Here is a 23,380-nt window from a genome sequence, read left to right as displayed (position 1 = left end):
CAGGGGGTCCTGATGTCATAGCAAACACATGACTGCTGGTCATGTGTTTCATTAAAAAACACTACTGAACTGATCGGCTTGATGGCATCAAGATACAGAACCAAACCAAGAACCAGAAGAATAAAGTTCTTTGAGGTTTTTCCTTGTATTTTACTGAGGAATAGGCCTTTCCTGTTAACATCATTGAGAATGGAAGGCAAAGCCGCAGTCAGACCAGCAGGTCAAGTCAAATTTGTAGAAGAGGTGGGGCTCTGATGTGATAGTCATGCTGAGTAGTTGTTTGTTCTGAGTATCATGTTCAGCCTGTCTAACAAGTTTGCTAGCCTGCAACAAAAAATGCCCCATCATTCCAGGGCCAAAAATTAAAAAGCTGTTGAACTAGTTTCAATTGTTTGAGATAACCTGGAAACCTTGAACTTGAATCCACATTTCCCGCAACCAAACTACACTTGAGTACATCCCATCAAGAATATAATTTGTGTTTTATCACTTGCTTGTGTATTCATGGCTCCCAGATTTACACCGAAATCCAGGAAACAGTCTGATCTGCAGCATGGCATTCCTCCACAAAAAGACTGTACAATGGAGATGCAACCCCTCCCCCATAGCAATCCAGTCAACTATTAAAAGGTGGGGAACAAAGCCACTCTTATTCCTTCGAGATGCGCTTCGTCAGGGTCAGCACTGTGCCTTCACACACTCCCAAATCTTCATGTCTGCCAGGGTGTGTCTGGGAGAGAAAGGTGAATTGAGGGATGAACCCATGTGTCCCTTCATTTCCCTGCTTCCATAATCCATGAAAATTACATCAACAGCCTGTGTGTGACCATAGCTGACCTGAACCATTTTGGGGTCAGAGATAAGACGTAGAGATTTCCCATCCAGAGTGATCTTTTGTTCACTGTTATGGATGACCACTAATAGAGAAGGTAACTATTGACATCCTCATCTGAGGCACAGATTAAGGAGCTATAAAGAACAAGTTTCTTCAAACATTTCCAGTGTGCCTTGTTTCTCCTCATGTTTAAAGTAGAGCAAACAAATCATTTAATAAGAAGACATATCTGATGGCTGCTGTGTTTCAAATTCAAAGGGCTCTGAACAGGTCTGCAGCCAAACCACCGTGACAACACGAGAAACAATTAACGATGGTACAGTAAAGAAAACCAACTGTGTGCATTAGAGCCCCAGAAAAGGGCCTTGTTTGTAACCTAATTTGTTTTCAACTATCACAGGCCTGTCCTGTGTGTGAATGGGTTCACTCAGCTCTGATAGGAGTCATGAGAATTCAAATGGCTTTGAATAAAAGGAGATTTGAAAAAGACACAAGCATTGCCTGCGGAAATAGCGACCTCTTGTGACACGTAATTATATTACATCCAGTTTTCATTTTCAGTTTTACTTAAAATAAAAAATATATATACTAGAAGTATACTAGAAGTTGTAAACCCACATACATATATACCTACATAATACTAGAAGTTTAATTGAAGTTTTCATTGAGAACACTGTGTATAGATTTTAAAGGTACAAAGTATTCTTTCTTTCTTTTTTTCTTACCTATTTTTGATTTGAAAACATGAATACATATAAATAAATGAATTCAATAAAAGTAGTAGAATAATTAACATTCATTTGATACAAGATCCATTAAATAAAATTCAATTAGAATTTCCAAGCTGCTACTACTACCGCTACTTATTATAACAATAATTATAATAACAATACAAAATAGTTTAAGTACGTATGCACTGAACATGATCAAGCGTACAATTGTGCATAAAATATAAATATACACAATTCATTCAATGGATAATGTATGTAACATAAAAAGTACTGTCCCGTTCGTACACATGAATGTGTGTTATAGTATATATAAAGTGCAGTGCAGCCTGTGATAACTCATATATACAAATAATATACATTTGCCTATGAAATCTTATGAAACGGATCTTTATGACACCTAAACTACACGCCCTCCCACTTTCACTAACAGTCCAGCAGCGCCCCTCGCGTCGTCTTGCGTGGGACGTCACGTGTCCACTCACAACGTTCCGTTGAAGTTGGAGAAAAGTTTGACAAGCTTGGAGAGAGACACGAAAACGCTGCGAAACAAAGCAAGGGAAGTGAAAATACGCCACCGGTACAAACAGACAGCGGCTGCGGAGAGACGATGGAAGCCATCGCCCAGGTAGGCCACCGCCGCCTGATATGGAGAGATAGTAAGCGGGTTCATGGCGTGTAATCATGGAGCGTTTTTGGCAGACACTCACTTATTTGTGCACGACTTGTTCTGCGGTTATAATTTGTCCTCTCAGTTTATCTTGTTTGTGTTTTTAGAGAGTGCTGACGTCGGGATTCAGTCTTGACTTGGGCCCCCTCAAAGAGCCCCTGGCATTCATCCGTCTGCTGGAATGGGTAAGGTTTTCCAGCTCGTTTGACCGCCTGGCCTGTGACGGGCCGCGCTCCATCCCACACCGCGAGGATACTTTGCAAATCGATTATCCCGTTTGTCTTGTGACCACTCCAAGCCTGGAGAAGCTGTCACACCGTTTCAAATATGACACGCACAACTCTTTAAGGGGGGGGTTAGAAACACACGCATGACAAAGTTTAACTTGCCTTTTGTAAGTAAGATTAAATCCATAATGTGAGTTTGTTTAGTAAATCACCTGCAACTATTATTGTATCTCTACAATGTTTATTTGGTAGGAAGCTGTGACTCCATCAGGGGCGTACTTGGTGATTTGAGGCTTATTTTCGTAGCACTTTCCTTACAGGAGATATTTATAAGGATTGATATTACTTTTATTATTATTTTAGGTGTTGTACATTAGGACCAATTGGAAATCAACCATCTTTAACAAGTGTTAATCATCTCAAACTGGATTTCAAGTCAAGTTTTGGCCAATTACATAAAGTCTTTGTATAAAATATAAGGTGTTAAGTTAAAGGTTACACTAAAATGAGGATTTTATATTTTATTATGTATATATATTCTAAACAATAGATTTATACATATATATATTTATGTGTATTGAATCTCAGGGTCTCATCAGCTTTTTCCATAAATGTTTTTGTTTTGCACTCTCAATCCTGTAATTAAAGAAATTATTTCCTGTTCACTTGTGCAGAAACTTGACTGGAAGTGCTTGTGAAAGTGTCTGAAACGTGGCCTCATACCAACGTATTTCCTCTTATCTTGTGTCTGTGGCTGCAGGTTTTCTCCATATTTGCATTTGCCACCACAGGAGGTTACAGCGGTGAGACGAGCATCAACATTGTGTGTCCCGGCACTGCCAGTCAAGAAGTACATGCAAAGTTTAACTATCCATTCAGGTGTGTGGAAAAAAAATGCACTGTACGCTTGCAACTTTGCAGGGAGAGACTGCGTGTGTGTATGTATGTTCATGAGTACCATAAATGAATTCATTGCTTGTGCTTGTACAGGTTGATGCAGTACCCCTATGATGTTCCTGATTGTAAAGTCAACCAAACCACTACAACCCCTTACTTTCTGGTTGGAGATCACTCGTCCTCGGCTGAGTTTTACGTCACCGTTGGAGTGTTGTGTTTCCTCTACAGCACCGCCAGTCTCGTCCTCTATCTGGGCTACCAACACTTGTACAGAGACTCTAGTCGTGGCCCTATTTTGGTATGTGTGTCTAGATTGTTCATATTTCTCAGATGTTTTGGTGGAATTCTCCTGCTTATCCAGCTCCTACCCTCCACTCATAAATAGCTTTGTGATAGCATGAGATAAAATTACGCAGCATGCACCTCCGGAGGTTATATTTAAAGCAGGCATGTGTTGTGTGTGTGTGTGTCTTAGAGCTGTGTAAATTATAACCGCTGTTACTTTAGCCTGCTAAAAGTGCCAATATTTAGATTCCTGTACTTTGTGTATGAACATGTCTCTCAGATGTTGGCTGGCATTCTGTATGTCAAGGAGCCCAACAAAAGGTCAGAGAAAGTGTGTTTAACAGAGATGTGTAAATGAAACAAGGGTGTGGTCGCCGAGCTGCTAAACGCACTCCAGCACCTAGTGTCCATGAATGCTCATCGTGTGTACAGTGCTGTGAAAAATGCTGGTAGTCTCTTTCTTATTGTTGAATCATGAACACTTTAACGGAGGCAAGTGAGGCCTGTAGGGCTTTAGATGTTGTCCTGGGTTCTTTAGTGACCTCCTGGATGAGTCGTCGATGCGCTCTTGGCGTATGGGGGGAGGATGTGTTGCTTTTTGAGATCTTTTAGCCTACCTACTGTTGTCAGACAGGTTTTATTTAAGTGATTTCTTGATTCTACAGGTCTGGCAGTAATCAGGCCTGGTTGTGGATAGTGAAATTGAACTCAACTTTCCAAAACATTTGGTACATCAGTTAATTTATGATTTCACAAGGGGGGCAATTACTTTTTCACAAAGGGTCTGGTTGGTTTGGATGGGGTTTTTCCCTTTATAAATGAAACTATCATTTAAAAGCTCCTTTTTGTATTTACTCAGGTTATCTTTGTCTGATATTGAATGTGTTTGATAATCTGAAACGTTTAAGTGTGACTAAAAAGTACGGAAGAAATCTGTAAGGGGGCAGCACTGTATGTCTGTGTGTTTCACATTTTATGGCCCTATGCCGATACTCTATCTTTAAAAAGGACCTGCTCCTGACTGCAGCCCTGGCCTTCCTGTGGTTGACATCCTCCTCTGCTTGGGCCAAAGGCTTGTCTGATGTGAAGTTCTCCACCAGTCCATCAACCATCATGAAAATTCCTGCCGTTTGCAAGGATGCCCCCGCTAACAGCTGCACCCCAGGAGCTGTGCCTCACATGGGCCGGCTGAACGCCTCTGTGGTAAGTTATGATCAACTTATTTGCCCCCCCCCCTCTATAAACAGCCACATCCTGAGGTCTTTGTGACGGATGTTTCTCGTCCTTTTGGTAGATCTTTGGCTTTCTTAACCTCATCCTGTGGAGCGGCAACTGCTGGTTCATTTACAAGGAGACGCCGTTTCACAAGTCGGCCGACCAGCCTGCAGAGGTAGAGGAGGGAGTCGGGCCATCATAACTGCACAGCTTTCTCCTCGCTGAATTGTCGCACGTGGTCTGTTGTTGTTGATGTTGATAGGTCATTTGTTACTTATTGATCGTGGGAAAACAGTGTAGACTACAAGGTAAATACGTTTGTAAAACTGACTGGTCCTTTTTGATAAGTGTACAGTGATATATTCGGGGTATTTCTTTCTAAAATACATTTCAAAAGGTACATAAACCGCACCAGACTGAAATCAGATAAGCAACTAAATTACTAAGAACTTCTCATTGAAATGACACGAGTTTAACTCAATTTAACAAATGCATACCTATGTACAGTATGTTTACCTCCTCATTGCCTCTGGTCTCCAAGGGTATTGCAGATGAGCACGGAACAGATGTGCATCACGACATTTATTGTGTTCTCTTAAAAACCTCAGGCCCATTGGGTGTTAAGTACTTGAAGTGCCTTTATTATCCAAATGTGTACACTGTCTGCAAAGATTTCAATGTATTCAAATACTATATTGTGCCCCGGAAAGGGTAGTTAAGACTAAATTATTAATAAGAAATAATTCAATTCAATCAATTTTCCGCAGTGAGGTAATTTATCATTACTGAAACTGTTTTGTACCTCATCTCACTGTTTCAGCCTGACAGCTGAATATTTTGTTTGTTATTACATTGAAAACATTCAATACATCACAGGTCATCACACATACAAATATTGTTTTGCTCCTTTCCTTAAAGAAAATGAAAATGTTTGTAATGTTTAAGTTCATTTTTGTATTTGTAAGTAAGCAGCCCTGCTAAGTCCGGCAATATTTCAATGCTAATGTGCTATTACTTTAGTTACTGTTCATTTTTATAAACAGCTGGTAGTTAACTAATCTGTTACTAAATCTGTATTTATCTTGCTTTTGTCTTGTCTCTACCTCCACTTTGTTATGAGGGAAGTAGAGCTGTTTTGTTGTCATTATGGCTTTGCTTCATTCATTTACTAAGCTGAAACAACATTGTGTTAAGTGTCATAGTGAAAGTGGCGTTCCAGTTATAATGTCAATAAACTGAAGCGATGGATTTGTCTTCATGTCTGTCTCTCATATGGCAAACATACAGTTCCTTTATAATGTGTTTACGAAGAGGATGCATGTATAGTGACTGTGCGCATGCGCCCTACGATGTCTTGCCGTGGGGGAGAACTGACAAGTAAACATCTCCACCCGGACAGGAATATGGCGCTGAGTGCGCGCGGGCTCAGCGCGGGCGCGAGCTGGACGCGTGAACTGAGGATGCCATCTCGCGGGCGCGCACAGGCAGCAATGGCCGCTGTGGATCGGCGAAATCCGAACCTCGACGATTTTGTCGGATTAAACTGGAGTTGCTGGGCGGACGGGGTGAATATTTCCCCGTCTGACGGTGAGTCGCACATCTTCCCCTCAGCTCCTTTTTTTTATTCACGTGATCGTGTCATTTACCTGCCCTTTATATGACATACATACACCTACATATACAGTACATAAAGCGCAACCCAAACAAAAGACCCGCTGGGTCCTAGTGCAGGGGCTTTTTAAACAACAACGATAACTTGCATCAAACATACACATTTAAGTTTTTGTTTCGTTTTGTAATTTTTTGATGGAATAAAGTAAACGCAACACAAGAGGCAAACATGTGGATAGATAGTTTATGTGCCGCTATTCTTTCTGTTAACGCCACACACAACACAAAGTAGTACTTAGACGGATTTGGCCAGCATGCTAATGACAAAAACAAGGATTCGACTACGACTTCGTGGAAAATATATAAATGTGTAACTAATAGTAGACGATGTAGGAGTTTTTCTTTATTATGCTGACTTTTTTTCTTCTTTCTTTAAAGCTGGGTCCAATGTTGAAGACAACAGCAAGTACGGGAAGAGCTGGAGTGAGACCATGACGCTGAGAAGAGAAGGTGAGGGCAAAGACAGGCACAGTTGTTTACATTCACCCCTGTTTGACCCCACATGACCCCCGTAAGTCTGACAAGAAGTAGATATTGATTCAAACATTACAGGGAAATGCGTTCATCAAAAAGCAGGGCACATAAAAGAAAAGAGGAAAGAGCAAAGGTGTAAAAACACATCACTTATGTTACTTCATACAGATGTAATCTATCTTCAAACTCAATGCAGGCCATTACATTTGTCCCTCTTTCCTATGTAGAACAAGCAAAACGCATCGATAGCTCTTCACGTAATTGTCAGCTTTTGGATCGGATTTATTTCGATAGACAACATTTTTAAATTTGATCAGAATTAGATGTTTCACTTGTGATCTATCACATAACAAACCCAACTTGTGGTTATTGGTATTGGTTGGTCCAGACCATCATCCATGCACTGTAAGGCCCTGTGCTACAGTGGCTGCAGGGCGCTGCACACACAACCCCTGTGTCTCCCTACCTACACCCTCTGCCTCAGCCTCATATGGTGTAGTTTAATCGTCTTATACAGTAATGCTTCAAACTTGTATACTTTGACTCTATTTAGTATTTTCCTCCACAGATATGCCCATATTTGGACACTGCCCATCACATGATGACTTCTTTCTGGTGGTCTGCGGCCACTGTGGCCAGGTGGTGAAGCCTCAGGCCTTTGAGAAGCATTGTGAGAGACGCCACAGTCCTCTCACCAAGATGTGCAGCCAGTCCCCCACCTTGGCCACACAACAGCGACCTCGGCCTGGCCGTCCTCCTTCCAATCTGCCATCCTCCTCCTCCAGAGTGAGGCAGAGAGACGGCAGATGCCAGGAAGCCGCTGCCCCCTCAGCAGCATTGCCTGTCCATCAGAAGAGGTCCGCTAAGGCTCAGAAGGAGGCAGTCAGGTTGTGGCTAAAGTATTTAACTGTTTCGTGAATTGTGAATTTCTTCCCTAGAACATTCTTTTTGCTGCATTGCACAAACCTCAGTATTGGTACATTACTCACTGTATCTCTAGATCGTCATGCAAATATGAGTTGTATGATGTAAGTTAATCTTTCCCCTCTCCAAATACCTCTGCAGTATACCTCCAGTGGAGAAGTTTTCTCAGGAGAACCCTCCCCCGCTGCACTCCACCTCCTCGCCTCGTCCCAGAGTCCCTCTGTGGCACTCAGGACCTCTGCCGCCCAGTGTCTCTTCTTCCTCATCCTTTCCCACAGACAAAACCCAGCAGTGCGATGAGTCACAAACTCCTCCGCGGGGCACAAGAACCTTTAGTCGAGTTAACAAAAACATTGACAGTAAGTCTGCTGCTTATACTGCCAATGCTTTTCTTGCCTGCTGTTTTTCTTATGTGTCACTGAACTCATCAGTCCTTGCATATTAAATGTACTAGTATTATAGGTTGTATAATTTATTGGTTGATTTCCACTGAGATCTTATGCAGCACTGCTACCAATTGTTTCGTCCTTCGAATAATGACCATCTGGTCATCTGTCATCCCAGTGAGCATGAGTCATGGGGACTGTTGGGTCCGGCTGTTGCTGACTGACTTCTGTGTTTACTTTCCTTCTCTAGAGAAGGAATGTGACCTGGACAAACAGTGTGGAGGTCTGGATCCAGAGAGGAAGAAGCAGTGCACCCAGCAGGTAAAATGCAATGTAAAGCACCATGTTGTCTTACTCCATACTGTTTGATTAGTAACCTTTAGAAGATGAGAGCTGCATGAGTCAAAAAGACATGGAAGAAAAAACATTTAATATGGTTTTCATTTATTTTATACAAGATGTAAAAGTCTTGTCTTTCTTTTCTGTGTAAATCTTTCCAACAGACTGATTCCATCGACCAGCCACAGAGAGCTTTAGGTTGGAGTAAGACCTCTGATGATGTAAAGGAGCAGAGGTCAGGTTCTGTAGGTTCTGCAGGTTCTGCAGGTTCTGCAGGCCGTGATGTCACATCCAAAGACTTCCAGCCACATTTGGAAGTTTTGGAAGAGAAACCAGCAACTCAAGGCAGCAAACTCAGCTTTGGTAGCAATTGCCACATTCTCAGGTAAAGTTTATGTGATTTGTTGAGATTGCAGTTACTCTTGCTGCTGTTTACCAAAACCGTTTAGACTGTAAGTATTGGGCTGAGGTAAAAAAAGGAAAATCAAACTGCAGTGTTATGTAAATGTGGTGTCATACATAACAGCATTGCAGTCAGTCTTGCCTCAGTCTAGAGCAGAACACAATCATCAGATTTTTTTGCGCGCTTTTGTCTCCAAATCAGGTCGACTGAGCCATCAGAAAGCTCACCAGAAAAAGAAGGTGACGGCACTGTGAAAGTAGAGGCACAACCTCCTTACCCCTTCAATCAGAGCCTGTTGTCAAGTGAAGAGAGTGAGAGTGAAGGGCAGGAGGAGGCCACAGACCTGCCTGCATTACCCTGGCACCCTAAACCTCTCGGGGTGAGCACAGAAGCGCACACCATCAGAGAAGCTATTAGACTACCTTCCCTTCATAAATTATGAATGTATTTCCTGTGCACACTTAAGGACAGGAAGTTTGAATAAAAATTGCCTCTCCTTCTGTTCAGCTATGCACTTTTGGATGTCGCACCTTGGGATGTAGCATCTTCACATTTGACCGCCGTTTGCACCGCCTGCGGTTTGCTCTGAGCGCAATGGTGGAGCACCACATCAGCAAACATCTCTGGAAGTGAGTGTCACTGCTCTGCATGTAAGACAGATGTCCATGACAAAAACAGGAAGCTACTGTGACAGGATGACATCATAGTTGCCAAGCGTCTTTCCCTGAATTAGACACTGGATCCCAAGCAACTCAGCGGAATGTTTCTGGTGCAGTAATCGTCAATGTGTCAGGCTTTAGTTTTCCATGCTCAGTGGTAGCAGAAACCTCAGTCTTGTTTGGCAGTAATTTGTCATTCTAGAACCTCATCGGGGTAAGTTCAAATATCTAGGTTGATATTTAGCATTTATTCCACACCAAAAACCTAATCAGCTGCATGATTTTCCTTTCACGTTTAGGAAAATGCCTCAAGTATCTTCAGGCCTCAGGTCGTGTGCCATCATGCCTTCTGCAGAGTCGCCTGCTAGGAAAGGAGCCAGACCCTCTGCTGCCATGAGCTCCCGCCTTAAGTCTACCTCATCTGGACAACTGGAGACCAAGAGCAGTCAGCACAACCTACAAGGCACCGCCTCTGCCAGCCTCGGGTCACCTTCACCACGCAACCCTGTGGGGCGACCCAGCAGGACGAGGGCAAGGCTTCCGCGAGACGCAAACACTGCGCAAACGTCTGCCAAGCTGTCCCACAGCAGTCAGGAGCAATCCTCCAAACACATCAGGGACCCCCTCCTGCCTGAGAAGGGCCAGCCGCACTCCGTCAACAGAGTTTACTCCTCACCATCCTCTCAAGACCCAGTCAATGGTTCCCTCTCCCAAGGAAAGAAGCCATGCCCCCCACTCCAGCCCGCACAGAGGCGCTCGCCATCACCCTCTACTTTGGTGAAGAAGGCTCCTTTTCCTCACAATTCCACCCACCCCAGCCCCCGCGGCAGAGGGAGACCCCCGGCGATCCAGCGGAAGGTGTTGGGCTGCGATAACCGGGGTTTGGCTCAGAAGCGCAAGGACAGCGGTGAACCGCTCAACGCCTCACTGACAAGGACGCCCAAATTTCGCTGCCTGTCCTCCCCCTCTCACTCCAGCCTCCTCTCCTGGAAGGGGGAGAGCGTCGGGGGTGCCCTGTCTCTGGGCCGGGAGAAGAGAGCAGACTCCTAAAGAGTGAGTGGAAGTGCAGCTTTGTCATTTGTGCCTTTTGTAGGTATTTATTTTTGTTCAATTTCTTCCAAATGCTGATGCATCTTGCCTCTTGTCTTTGCAGCCATGAAAGAAGCCTTAAAGGACCACTGCAAGAAAAGGCCTCCAGTCTGCTACAGCTGCACATCACAGTACTGTATGTGTGTGAGTGAGTGAGTGAGTGAGTGTGTGTGTGTCTGTGTGTCTACCTTTGTAAGAACTGTATCTTCAGGGCTCTGCAGGCCAACATTATTTTAGCCTGCTGAAATTCACTCCATTCCTTTCACTCAGCTGTTTCTCAGATGCAGGTACAGTAAGTATTGATTTGTTAATCTGGGATGAATCCTGGCTCACATCAAATCATCAATATCCAAATCCCTGTGTGAAGAACAGCGCCCGGGGGGCTTTATGCACTTCAGGTCTTCAGGAATAAGCGTTTGTCTGCACAGTATGAATGTGTGTGTTATTTGCAAATGTTCACTATTTTTGTATCTGACTTAATGATTCACTTGATCTTTTTTTTTTTTTTTTTAAAGATAAAAAATACCTCAACCTCATGCTGCTAAAACGAAAGGGAATTTTTACAGCCAAACAATTAAAAATTCTTGAATCCTCACTGTGCTGGGTGTTGTTTCATTTTTTCCCGAGTTCTTTGCTTTTCTATTTTAGCCAGTGATTCATGTCATTTTTGGACAACAGATGGTGGAAGCTGCAGGTTGAGGAACTTCTCCTCCCTACAACCCTCCATATTGTTTTCCTTGCTGACATTGTGCCACTGCTTGTTGAGATGAATCCATCAGACAGTTTTAAAGCAGCAGTCTGTAGGATTTTGGATTGTGGAGTGGACTGACAAGTATCAACAGTGTTCCTCATTGGGCAATACACTTTTTTGTTTTACCACTAGATGGCATTACATCATCACCTTTGTTTATCAGAAAGCGCATCATTACGCAACACATAACAGCCTGTCTTGAACCACATTTTCCCTCAAGCTCTGTTAACACACAAGCCAAGGAGAAAGACTGTTCTGTGGTGGTTATATGTGTACGGTTAAGTGAGGTTACTTCTAAATGTTCTAAAACACAAGAGCCAATGTCACATCTTGCATGTAAAATAGAAAACATGACAATCTATTCATCTAGAAATATTAATTTAAGAAGATCATTATCACAAAATTAGTTGTTTTGTGGAATTCTGAACACTTACACAAATATATACTTGACTTCATCAGATAATAGATTACATAAAAGACTCCAATAATAAGAAACCTGGCAATCTGTAAGGATAGAGATGGAACAATTCAGGTTTGGATAGAAAATATGAGAGAAAACAGGAATAGGGAGGCAATGTCATCTTTTATTTGGTGAAATTATTTGTCAGTTTCTTGATCGCTAATGTCTTTGAGGTTGCACTTACTCTGCAGTTAGAGAGGCTCTTGAGTGTTCCATGCAAAACAGTTTCACTATTGCAGGGAGAGCTTTTCCAATTTTATGGCATGGATCGATGAAAGCGGTGGTCAATAAATTATTTTCTGCTGTACCGTCCTTCCTTTTAGCACAGCACTTCAAGGATGGCACATTTTCAATAATTCCTGCTAAGTGGAGAAGTGGCGAGGCAAGACTCCTTTTCGAAATCTGTTAGGGTTTGTCCTGAACATTTTGTAGTTTTCAAGACATGAAACTGGGAATTAAAATGTATTACACCTCACTTTGTAGACAATTGCACATCCATTGCATTGTTTCAAAAAATGTTTAAAGTTCTATCAGAGAAAAATATATTTTCGTGCAGACAGAATAGTTGTTGCATTAACGGTCATGAATATGTGTGTGTCTGTGTGTGTTAAGGAGTCACACATCTCTCAATCTATAGCCTGAGGTGCGAACCTGTCAAACACTTAAGCTTTTTTATGGCTTTAAGTACAAAGTCAAGTGCTGAATGAAAATGACTGGAGGCTACATTCACTACCTGTTAAGCTGTATTTATGAATTCTTATCAAATAACTTGCAATGAATTATATAATCTTCTAAAGCACTAAGTTATATCTAATATACTTCTTTTAAGCAAAACCCTTTGTAAGGTAAAACGTAAAACACTATGTCAATAAAAACAACCCCACCCAATTAGAAAATAAAACATTTATGTCAAGACTTGGAGTTAAAACTAAAACAACTGACAAAAGCACAACAGCGGACAGAATGCAAAGAAAATTATCATTAACATTGGATTATACAAGAATACAGTAATTACACAGGGAACATAGCAGTACACAGCTTATCATTACCGAACACAGAGAGGAGTCATAATACATACGGATATAGATAAATATAGGAAGGCAGGTTTGCTTTGGAGAGTGCAAAGCCACTCTTTCCTCTGTGTTAGGTCCTTTGCAATAACTCTTCATAGACTTTGTACAGAACTACAGCTTTCAATTTGATTGATTACTCAGAGGAGGTGACCACAGCAGATTCTGTAACTCCTTATGGACTCTGGGTCACCACGGGGCAAACTCATGCTAGTATTCCATGGCGGTCTGTCGATAAGAGACATGCTGCTTTTTAAAAACAGACAGACCTTCACTGGCTTGTCATACTGAACTTCATTGGCCAAACCTTGAGCCCTGAGCAGAAGAGACTTACTGAATTCCCTCTTGTGTGAATGCAGGGAATCCTACAGTATGTGATCTGGGAACGGAGGAGCCAGGATACGGGATCATTTCTGTTCCACTTGCAGCCAGTCTGAGATTGGCAATGAAACGTTTCCCGTGGTATTTTCTGCTGCGCTCTATTTTTCTACCTGATATTCATCTTCATGAGAGTGATTCACACACCACCTCACTGATTAAGTGCGACTTCCTTTTCTCGCCCACACAGGAGAATCTGCAGTGCGAGCGGCAACTGTGAATATTCCACTGATCCCAGGAAATGTCCCCAGAAGACTTTCCTGTAAAAACCTATTGCATGTGTACATCTGGACATTTGGGAGTGAATGTAACGGTATAAAGCTTGACAGATGAATGTGATTTCACATAAGTACAAATAATCACAAACAGCAGTGTTGGTGGAACTGGAAAGCTCTAAAGCATAATGAACTTAGACACTTTCCAAGAAGATGACTCAGTAGGGAAACAAATGTTCTGTGTGAGCTTGAGGCGTTTTCCTCATAAACAAATTACTGACTACTTGAAGGGCATCGCATTCATCGCCCAGCTGACTGATTGCTTGTGAATACGAGTAAGGGCAGCAGAGGTGCACAAACAAAGCAAACACATCTGGGCTGAATCGAGGCTGTCAGTGTACAGAGGATCCACTGGGAATGGCTTTGTGTCGCTGTGACTCATGATAACGAACCATTCCCATCCTGATCGGAGAAACAAAGAGGGGCCAAGCAGAAGGAAGCTGCATCCCATCAAAAGATGCCATTAGCATTTGGGCCTGGTCAGACTTGTTATATCATGGCACAAAAGCTGCACAGTACAATGAAATCTCTTTGTTTTGTTTATGCCAAGACACGATGCTGATTAAAATCACTTATTTGAATATGCACAGCATACGAGGTGTCTGCATACATTTGCATGGTTAATTAAATGTAAAGTCTGTGGCTCTCCTAAGGGAAATAAAATGGTGCAACTGTGCAACATTAATTCCGTGCTGTCAGAATCTGATGTACATTATTATTCATAGGCTTATCTTATCTTATCTTCTGGAATCAATCTTGGTGGTTGCGTTGCGTTATACTTTATGTGTACCTGCACATTTCATGTACATTGGTTTCTACCAACTTCAGGGCCAAACAGCTACATTGCACATCTGTATTACGGCGACAAGTCAAGCAAGAAAGTCAAACTCTTACATAAATAACTTACAGTATGATTCATGAACACACCAAGGCGTATGTTGTTTCAGAACAGCGTGCATTAAAAATGTTGCGTACGGTGCATATTTTATTTACATGAAGTAATCGGGTAAAATACTTCTGCCTGCTTTCAGCATTGGGTTGTGTTTAACTTACTGATATGACAGAGAAACACAAATGAAATGCAATAAGGAGTGAAAGTGAGCAGAATGTGGCACTTGAGTGCACTTCAACCACACAAAGAAGTGTATTTGTTCTTGTCTGTATACATCAATGAGAGATTATGTTGATAATCAGTCTAAACAAAATACTTCCCCGCACCTACTGTGTATCTACTGGATACATTCCAAGTTTCTAGACAGTGTAAGGCTTCAAAAGTGTCTTTTGAGTTATACTGTAGAGGTGCAACTACTAAGAGGCAACTATATCTATTAATCATTAATTTATAAACACTCATCTGCTTTTATTTGGTTAAGTATTATATACCATACATCTTTGTAAATTGATCCCTTATCACAATAAACAAAAACTAGAAATCTATCAATGTACAAATGGATACGAGTACTCAAAAGAATAAGGATGGATGTGATGAGCTACTGTATATTGGAGTGCAGCTAAGTAGCAGATATGATGCAAGGTGGAAATGACCTGCAATAGTCCTTTAATTTGTTTATGCTACCACTTTGTTAATACAGATGACTGAGTGTTTGATGGATCCACGTTTGCTTTGTCCCACTCACACTAATCTTAGAGCTCACACAACGTCTGCGTATGTTATCCTGATTTCTGTATGGATGACTCAATAGTAATGACAAATGTATTCATAGCTTGGTGATGCAGTCTGTCTCGCGTAGTCTCTATCCAAGTGTTGGCAAAGGAGGGTCAATGTACGTACGCTCTAATGTTTAGATTAGATGCAATTTAGCACATGTAATACAAATAATTGACCGCCCACGGATGCTCATAGGTTCGACTGTATTTGTGCACTATTTCCCTTTTTCAAATGTAATCTAAAGCTGCACATTGTCTCATACATATCTGCCCCACTAGATCAATGTAGTTCCTTTCTTCCTGAGTACTGATATTGAACAACACAGCCTCTATCTTTTACAGTCTTAAGACTAGCACAGTAGTTTCCACAATCCACATACACTGCCATTCCTTCACAGTATGAATATTAAGTGCTACAAATTAAAATGCTGGAAAAGTCCTGCTTATTGTCCTTGTTTAGAACAAGGCAGTTTTTTTAAATTCCCTTTGAGACCAATTGCCAACAACTGCCGATCATCATCCTGCCTCTGTTCACTTCCTGGAGGTCACAGTTTACAATTCGTAGATCATTGTTCACATACCATAAACATCCAGCCATGTGGCAGCCACCTTCTTAACCTGTTTCACCTTAAACCACCATGGGCGTGTCTGAGAAGACTGAGCTGATGGACTCCGCTACTGATTTCTTCCTCCTCCCCTTCCTAAGCGAGCCCGCCTCTGCATCCATATCATCATCCTCGTCATCCCCATTGGGGTTCAACTTGCCGTTCTGGCCCTGCAGGTCCTTGGAGTCTATGAACGCCACGTGCCTGTTCAGTTCAGCCTTGAGTGCTGGGTCCTCGTGGGTAGGCGTCACGCTGAGCATGGAGGAGTGGATGCTGTCGTCCCCCTGAGTTTTACCTTTGCCGGGGCAGCAGAAGCAACGGCAGGGTGTCAGGTAAAGGTACATGAGGACCAGGACCACGCTGGCCAGGCAGCCCACCAATGTGGTATAAGCTGTGCTCAGGGCGTCCCCGCTCCCATTCATGGTGAAATTGTGAACCTTCAGCACCACATACATTGTCTCGTTGACGGTGTCGCTCATCGCCAAGCAAGTGTAAGTCCCAGAGTCCTCAGGCTTCACTGAACTGATCTGGAGATTCCCATCCGGCAAGACCCTGGCAGTCTGGTTGCTTCCAGATGTCACCATCACGTTACCAGGCAACATCCAGGTCTTTAACATGCCCCTGTGTTTAGTGTCACAGCCAAGGACCAGCATCTGCTCCAGAAAAGCCTCTTCATCTGCCTCCTTGAATGTGCTGCAGTTCATGCTGTCTCCACTCAGGTCGAAAACGCCTACTTGGGTTTTGTGAGGGCCAGGTAGGACACATGTGTAGTCGTCCTTGAAGTCCACAGCGGAGTTGAGCTTTCGAATGTACCAGTGAGCAAGGAGGGTGTAAAGATCACAGTGACACAGTAGTGGGTTGTTATGAAAGTAGAGGCCATTTTTAATCCAAGCAGGCAGTACCTTGAGATCATTAATGGGTATCACCTTGATCTTATTGGAGGACACGTCCAGAAGGCTCAGTTTTTCCACTGGGGTCTTGTCTTTGATCAGCTCCACGGGGAAGCGAGAGAATTGGTTCTGGCTAAGGTAGAGCTTCTGCAGGTTGATCATGCCGACAAAGGCCGAGCCGTCAATCAGGGTTATTTGGTTGTTGTACAGCAACAGGACCTCCAAGTTCACCAAGTGCTCAAAAATAAACTCATCCAGGTGCCGCAAGCTGTTGGAGGACAGATCCAAGTAACGCAGTTGTTTGACATAGATGAAAGCCTCCGAGGACAGGAAGTGGAGGCCGTTGTGGCTGAGTAGGAGGTTATGGAGCTTCAGGAGCTTCACCGGGGTCCACTCCGATCGCAGACGAGTTATTTCATTATAGCTGAGATCCAGCACAGCGGTGTAGAGTGGCAGACCTGTGGGGACGGTGGTCAGGTTCATCTTGGAGCAGCTCACGATGTTGGAGGCGCAGATACAGATCTTGTGGCAGTTCAGAGCCGATCCTGCCGCCCCGGGAAACCAGAGGAGAGCTGTGCAGGCCAGGAGAAAGTGGGCCCATCTTGGACGCTTCCTCTGATGAGGTAACGTTTCTAACAGGCTGTCCCCTGCTTTGGCGAAAGGCTGCAACATGCTCGCAGTTGATCTAATTCCCAGAGACATTTACTACGATCCCATTCTCAGAAAGCAGCACAGAGGAGCAGCTGGAGGATTCCCAGCCATTGTTGAAGGCTGAAACAAAGCAGAACATGTGTGATGAACAGACATTATATTTAGACAGATGTATATATCATGTATATTATTAGACAGTATATCATATCTAGTACACACACACATATGCACACACACCCACACACACGTAAGCCAACATGTCTAAATGCACACACGTTCATCCATGGCAGGAAAAGAATTCAAATCCATCTGTTGTGTAGTAAATAATGGAATGTACTGCGACGTAAAATACAATCAAAGGCAAAAACTGTGTTCCTGATATAAATACACACAGTAGCACACATGAGTACACACACACACACACACACACACACACACACACACACACAACCACACACACACACACACACACTGACCAACACTGGACTACAACCAAACCTCTTTGTGATTTTGATGATGTTATAGATTTGTATACATCAGTCAACTTGTGTAAGAATCAGAGAAACACAGCAAACCAAACGAAGCATTAAGAATAAACACATTGGTAGTAATTTCAGCTATTCATATTGTTTTAACTCAAAAATATCAATAATGGTCATTTTACACGGGACCAAAGGTGAAGTATTCAAGTGGCACCACAGCTTTAGAGTTAAATATTAATCTGTAAAGTTTTGTAGCAGTCCTTCATATTTTGTTGCAGCAGCTCAGGATACTTGAGTAAATGTACTCAGTTACTTGTTTTCTCTGCATTCACGTGAACATTCAATCGATTTCGGTCCTCTCACATGTACACAAACACACACACAAACAACACCCCGCGTCTTCGTCTCATACAAACACACAGCAAGTACAGGCACTCACACTAACCCATGTGCACTCACACTCCTACAAACGCGCATTGATTTTCATTCTCATCTCCTTTTTGTCGCTCGGAATCACACACACACACACACACTAACACAAACGCAAACACACACACAACGGAATAAGAAATAGACAAACCAAGACGTGCAATCGTGCGGTTATTTGCGTTTTCTGAGCGTCCTTGTGCGTTAGCGGAGGGTCCGTGCAGGCGTTGCACTGCAGCATTCGCGCAAACAAACGAGCACAACATGGAAACGTGAGCGCAGAGAGACGCAGCAGGAAACGGACGGAAGAGACGCCTACCGTCAACGTGGATGCAGCAAATCCCTCGATTTCCTTTAAGATGGATCTCCCGGTGTGTTTACAGCTGTGAGCGTGTGCGTCCCTGTGTGAGCGTGTGTGTGTCCGCTGAGAGGATGCGGGGAGGCGGGAGAGCGCTGGAGATGCACCCGCCAAATAATCCCGGTCCACGCGGCATCCGATACCCGGTGCAGAATTACGCAAAAAAAAAAAAAAAAAAGATTATGTAAACGCCAGACAACACACGCTCTTCTTACAACACACACACATACACACAGAATATTTAAATGGACATATTGCTGTCAGACACGCGCGGCCTCGCATCCGTCCTCTGCAGATACTATATTTTGAGCGGTGCTGAAGTCTCATCGGCAGCCGCGGAGGTAATTAGGCATCAGCGGTCTGTGTGCGACACTCAGCCCCGGATCGCCTCTTATAGGCGCGCTGCTGCGTCCGCGCACCGCCGCTGCCGCTGCCACCGCACTGGTTGACGCGCGTTTTGGGTAATAAGCCTGTGATACAGCGCGTTGCGTTGCGGTGCGGTACTGCGCGGGGCGGTACTGCGCGGTAGCGTGCGGTGCGGCGCGCTCCTCTCCGCTCCGTTGCGCTGCGCTGCGCTCTGCCAGGCAAACCCACCAGGCGCTGCGCTGCTTACTGGAAGTGATGCGCCGCTCCAACGACACTGACATCAGAATCAGACGCAACTCGACTGTGCATGAAACCTAAATAATACAAAGCAGAAGTTAAAGGTTTATTAACTGGTACCTGGGTGGTATGTTTCTATTCAGGCCTGAAAAAGTTGATTTAACCCTTAGAAATTAGGAAAAAGATAATAATAAAAGGTTGATACATGCCATAAATGTTTTATTTTATGCAACATACATGTGCAATTTTAATTAATTTGGTCATAATTTACATCTCAGTGGAACTTGAATCAAATTATGTTTCGAGCACAAGTGCGTATCTATCTATCTATCTATCTATCTATCTATCTATCTATCCAACTATCTATCTATCTATCTATCTATCTATCTATCTATAGCTGCATTAACCCTTCCTCATAATTGCTTCATGAATTTAGCTTTTGATTAACTCTGGCAACCTTTGATGATCTTCACATTGACAGCTGTGCATGTCAGTGTGGCTCACTGCTGCATGTAGGCAGGCAGCCATCGACCTGTAGCACCTTTAAATTGCTCCTCTCATCCACACTGAACTTGCTTACCATGCAGACTGTGTTTATGTAATTGAGTCGGTCTGTTTATGAGCCTGGCGTGCGCAGGGGAAACCGTGCTATTCTTTTACTCAAGTGAATCCACCCACCTGCTGCTTGTTGAGATATTTTCGGGTTTTCCTTAATTTACAGAGCTGCTGCTGCTGCGAGCCTCTTTTTGGCAAAGCTGCAATAGCCTGATCCCTGCCAATAAGTAGCTACACCCAACTGGCCTTCTTCTCAGCCTGCAATAAATAAAGATAAGAAACTGCACTGGGGGCAGCAGTTAAGATCATTTGATAAGTAAATCATTGAAAAATGTGTCCACTTAATTTAGTGCAAGAGGGGCCAGTAAATGGATTGAATTTCATATCTGTCAGTGAGAGAAATTGGGGTCACTTTAGATCACCCTTTGCTGCCGGTGCATCTCAACCACACTCTGTACATCAAAAGGATCCTAATTCCCAGAGCTGAGGTCAAGGTCAGGGAGTTACTCTGCTTTGAATGCCTCAAACATTTCACCTATTTATCAAACAGAAAGTTCAAGGTGTTCCTTTTCGTGGTGAGCTGGAATTCAAGTTTATTTGCAGAAACTCGAACTTGAACCTTGAGGTGAAATGATGCATTATTGTAGGCGAAACGGATGTCATGACGACAGAACTGAGGGCCAAATAAATTCCCCACACAGAATAAAGGTCCCTTGACTCATATTTAACTATGAATAGTAACTATTTACTATGTGATTGATTCCCTTGAGCTCAGAAATAAAGGGGGAGAGACAAAAATGTGTTAATAGGATATTAAATCTCTGAGATGTGCTGCATTAGTAATAAAGATATGCCTCCTGAGAAGTCATCAGGCCTCAGGTACAGAAGGGACGGTGGTATTTTACACTGGAGCCATGATGATGTGTAGCCTCTGTCTGGACTGAGAATGGGATCACAGTGACTCCTGTGAGATGGAGCTGAAAGTGATGAATGTTCTGTTCGACTCCACTTCCTGCTGTGATAGGGACAGCGTTGCCTGGCAACTGCCTGCGGCCTTTCATTGACTGTTTTGGCTCGGTGGCAAATCTGAGGTGGCCTTGCCTTCACTTGGTGTACCTGCTGAGAGACTAAGAGGCTCATTGGCTTCTTGTGAATATGGTTACATACCAGCTGGCAAATTCACTTGCAAGGGTTTGACTATGACACAACCTCTGTATTCCTCTGCAGATCTCACTGTCTGGTTTCAGTGACAGTAATCATGAAGTGGTGGCAGCATTTTTAAATGTGGCGATGTTTGGCTTTCACATATAGCTTGTGCCAGAGATGAACTTGATCATATTTTCCAAATGATTACACATTTACAGCAAAATCTGCATCATGAAAGGCTACGAGGATTTTCAGTGCCATTGCTTCATTCTTTAAGCTTGATCACAGCAATGTAAACAACCTAATGTTTACACAGGCCTTTTCTGAGCTCCACCTGGCCTCTCTTCTAAAATGGTAAACATAATCTTGTGTCTCACGGTGGCTTGGTTTGCAAAACTCACACAGTTGTATGCAGCGATTCTCTGTGCTGGAGTTAGCAACCTTTTCCTCTCCTATATGATGAAACACTTCAAGCTTTATTTTTGGCTGTAGCTTTGATTCAGCTTTGGTCTTGTAGCCTTTTCAAGGGTGGAAACATCAGGATGACTGAATTTGTAAAATAGTGACGCATGGAAAATATCAAAACCGCTTCATTATCTCACTTGAAGGCAAAAATGGGCATGAGTGTCATTTTTTTACATCTGGTGTTGATCACCCAGGTAAACACTTGGACAGCTTGCGCCAAAGATCCCATTAATAATGCATTAGCTCTAAATAAATCAGTCAAACAGTGTTTATTTTTAGATAAGTGGTAATGACGTAGGCACTTGGTCTTCAGCTCAACAGGGGTCAAGTTTCCCTTCCTGCAGTTTCGTCCCCTCTCACTCCAAGATGTGCAAATGCAGCAATGTTATAATCCCAAGGCGCAAAAAATGTACAACACTCTTAATTCTGTTCTCTGTTTCCATGGCAACACTTTCAGTTTCATCTTTCGCCATAAGTATGTGCAACATCTGTAAGGATGAGTCAAGGTCATACAACAATGATACACATACATAATGCTGTTTGTTATGTGCCACTTTTTATTCTCTCATTGCTAAGCAACAGGCTTTGCTTAAGCCTTGTGTGCGTTGACAGCACAGACCACTACTCTAAATCATGCACTAAAGACTGCAGGTGTCAGCTGGCTCTGAGGCACTGTGAACATCAACAATGAGTATAATCAAGAGGCAGCCCATGAATTGTTTTCCCTCACTAATTAAAGCTGTCACTAGCACCATTACAAGCTTAGCTCTAATAACTGAGCATAATTACCTTTGTCAGGTGAAACTGTCAAGCCAAGGGCCTCTTTAGTTAACTCTTTATCTGGGAAGTGATAAATATGCTCATCATGTGTATTATATTATTGAGAAACACCAAGCAAAGCTATGAATGGTTGATACCAGAAAGTAAAAGGAAAGCATGAGACTGGACCATGTGGCATTTCGCAGCTTATATCTGTAATATCTATTCATCTATTCTGAGGGCGAGGATAAAGCAGCTGATTCATGCTGGTTGATCCCAGAGGAAGAAGAGTCTGTACTAATTAACAATGTGGGAAAACGGTGATAATCCTCCTCTCTTGGAATAAGAGCCACAATCGTGCACTTGGCTGGTAAGACGAGGACCACGGGGACCGCTGGAGATGCTGGAAATAGTCAGTGACTCACACATCGCCCCGGTATTTTAGATTCAGCACATCCATTCCTCCAGACTGCTCGACCAATGAGCAACAGATGCATTCTAGAATGTGACGATGATTCTTGGGCATTCTCCATATATTTCATGTAAATCCATTTTTATTTTAAAAGCGCACACACACACACACACACAAACACACACACACACACACACACACACACACACACACACACACACACACACACAAAACGCTCCCGGGCGCTTCCAATCTCTGGATGTAAGGAATTTAAACTTTCTTTCACAGGCCGACTCGTGGATACATCCTGCCCCTTGCATAAGCCTGATTCAGTTCAACCTCGGGTCTGTCTCATTATCGTTATGAAGAGCCTGTCCTCATGCCAGAGAGGTAAAAAAGACCTCCAGGGCCTTTTCACTGAGTAGTCATGTATATTTTTATCTCCAGAAAAGCAATTTTCCACCTCTCAGTGCTCTGTCTGTTTCCAGTCGTGGCACATGGAGCCTGGCTGAAGAGGTCTCGCCTACAGCTCTCCAGTCAAACAGCAGTAATCGTGGTTCATCTGCGTTTAGGAGTGAAGAGCTCTAAAGCTGCTGAGGGGAGTAGAGTAGAGTATCTTTGCTA

The 23,380-nt window shown here is 43.1% G+C and overlaps 3 protein-coding genes across 4 annotated transcripts; 2 read left to right on the top strand and 1 right to left on the bottom strand.

Moving 5' to 3' along the window:
- The first annotated feature begins 1,892 nt into the window (after positions 1 to 1,892).
- sypl2b (synaptophysin-like 2b) lies at positions 1,893 to 6,115 on the top strand. Its single transcript, XM_076167167.1, has 6 exons — positions 1,893 to 2,191; positions 2,341 to 2,418; positions 3,221 to 3,339; positions 3,451 to 3,655; positions 4,651 to 4,845; positions 4,937 to 6,115. The coding sequence occupies exons 1-6, from the start codon at positions 2,174 to 2,176 to the stop codon at positions 5,057 to 5,059; spliced, it is 738 nt and encodes a 245-aa protein (XP_076023282.1). The 5' UTR covers positions 1,893 to 2,173; the 3' UTR covers positions 5,060 to 6,115.
- Positions 6,116 to 6,319: 204 nt separating this feature from the next.
- On the top strand, positions 6,320 to 11,388 carry atxn7l2b (ataxin 7-like 2b). Of its 2 annotated transcripts, none has more exons than XM_076167132.1 (10): positions 6,320 to 6,444; positions 6,907 to 6,978; positions 7,571 to 7,889; positions 8,068 to 8,285; positions 8,563 to 8,633; positions 8,816 to 9,036; positions 9,256 to 9,433; positions 9,562 to 9,683; positions 10,013 to 10,766; positions 10,867 to 11,388. In XM_076167132.1, exons 1-9 carry the CDS (start codon positions 6,348 to 6,350, stop codon positions 10,761 to 10,763), a joined length of 2,049 nt encoding a protein of 682 aa, XP_076023247.1. In that variant the 5' UTR covers positions 6,320 to 6,347; the 3' UTR covers positions 10,764 to 10,766; positions 10,867 to 11,388. The 2 variants fall into 2 exon arrangements, with proteins under 2 accessions (XP_076023247.1, XP_076023246.1); XM_076167131.1 differs by having other exon boundaries at positions 8,563 to 8,645.
- A 4,243-nt stretch (positions 11,389 to 15,631) lies between these two features.
- Positions 15,632 to 17,571, bottom strand: amigo1 (adhesion molecule with Ig-like domain 1). Its single transcript, XM_076167046.1, has one exon. It carries the CDS (start codon positions 17,569 to 17,571, stop codon positions 16,033 to 16,035), a length of 1,539 nt encoding a protein of 512 aa, XP_076023161.1. The 3' UTR covers positions 15,632 to 16,032.
- Between the last annotated feature and the right edge of the window lie 5,809 nt (positions 17,572 to 23,380).

The sequence above is a fragment of the Genypterus blacodes genome, unplaced genomic scaffold (genome assembly GCF_046128005.1).
Source record: "Genypterus blacodes isolate CSIRO-AG114 ecotype Tasmania unplaced genomic scaffold, CSIRO-AGI_Gbla_v1 ptg000156l_1, whole genome shotgun sequence".
Taxonomy (NCBI): domain Eukaryota; kingdom Metazoa; phylum Chordata; class Actinopteri; order Ophidiiformes; family Ophidiidae; genus Genypterus; species Genypterus blacodes.
This window is presented reverse-complemented; position numbering and strand designations above follow the sequence as displayed.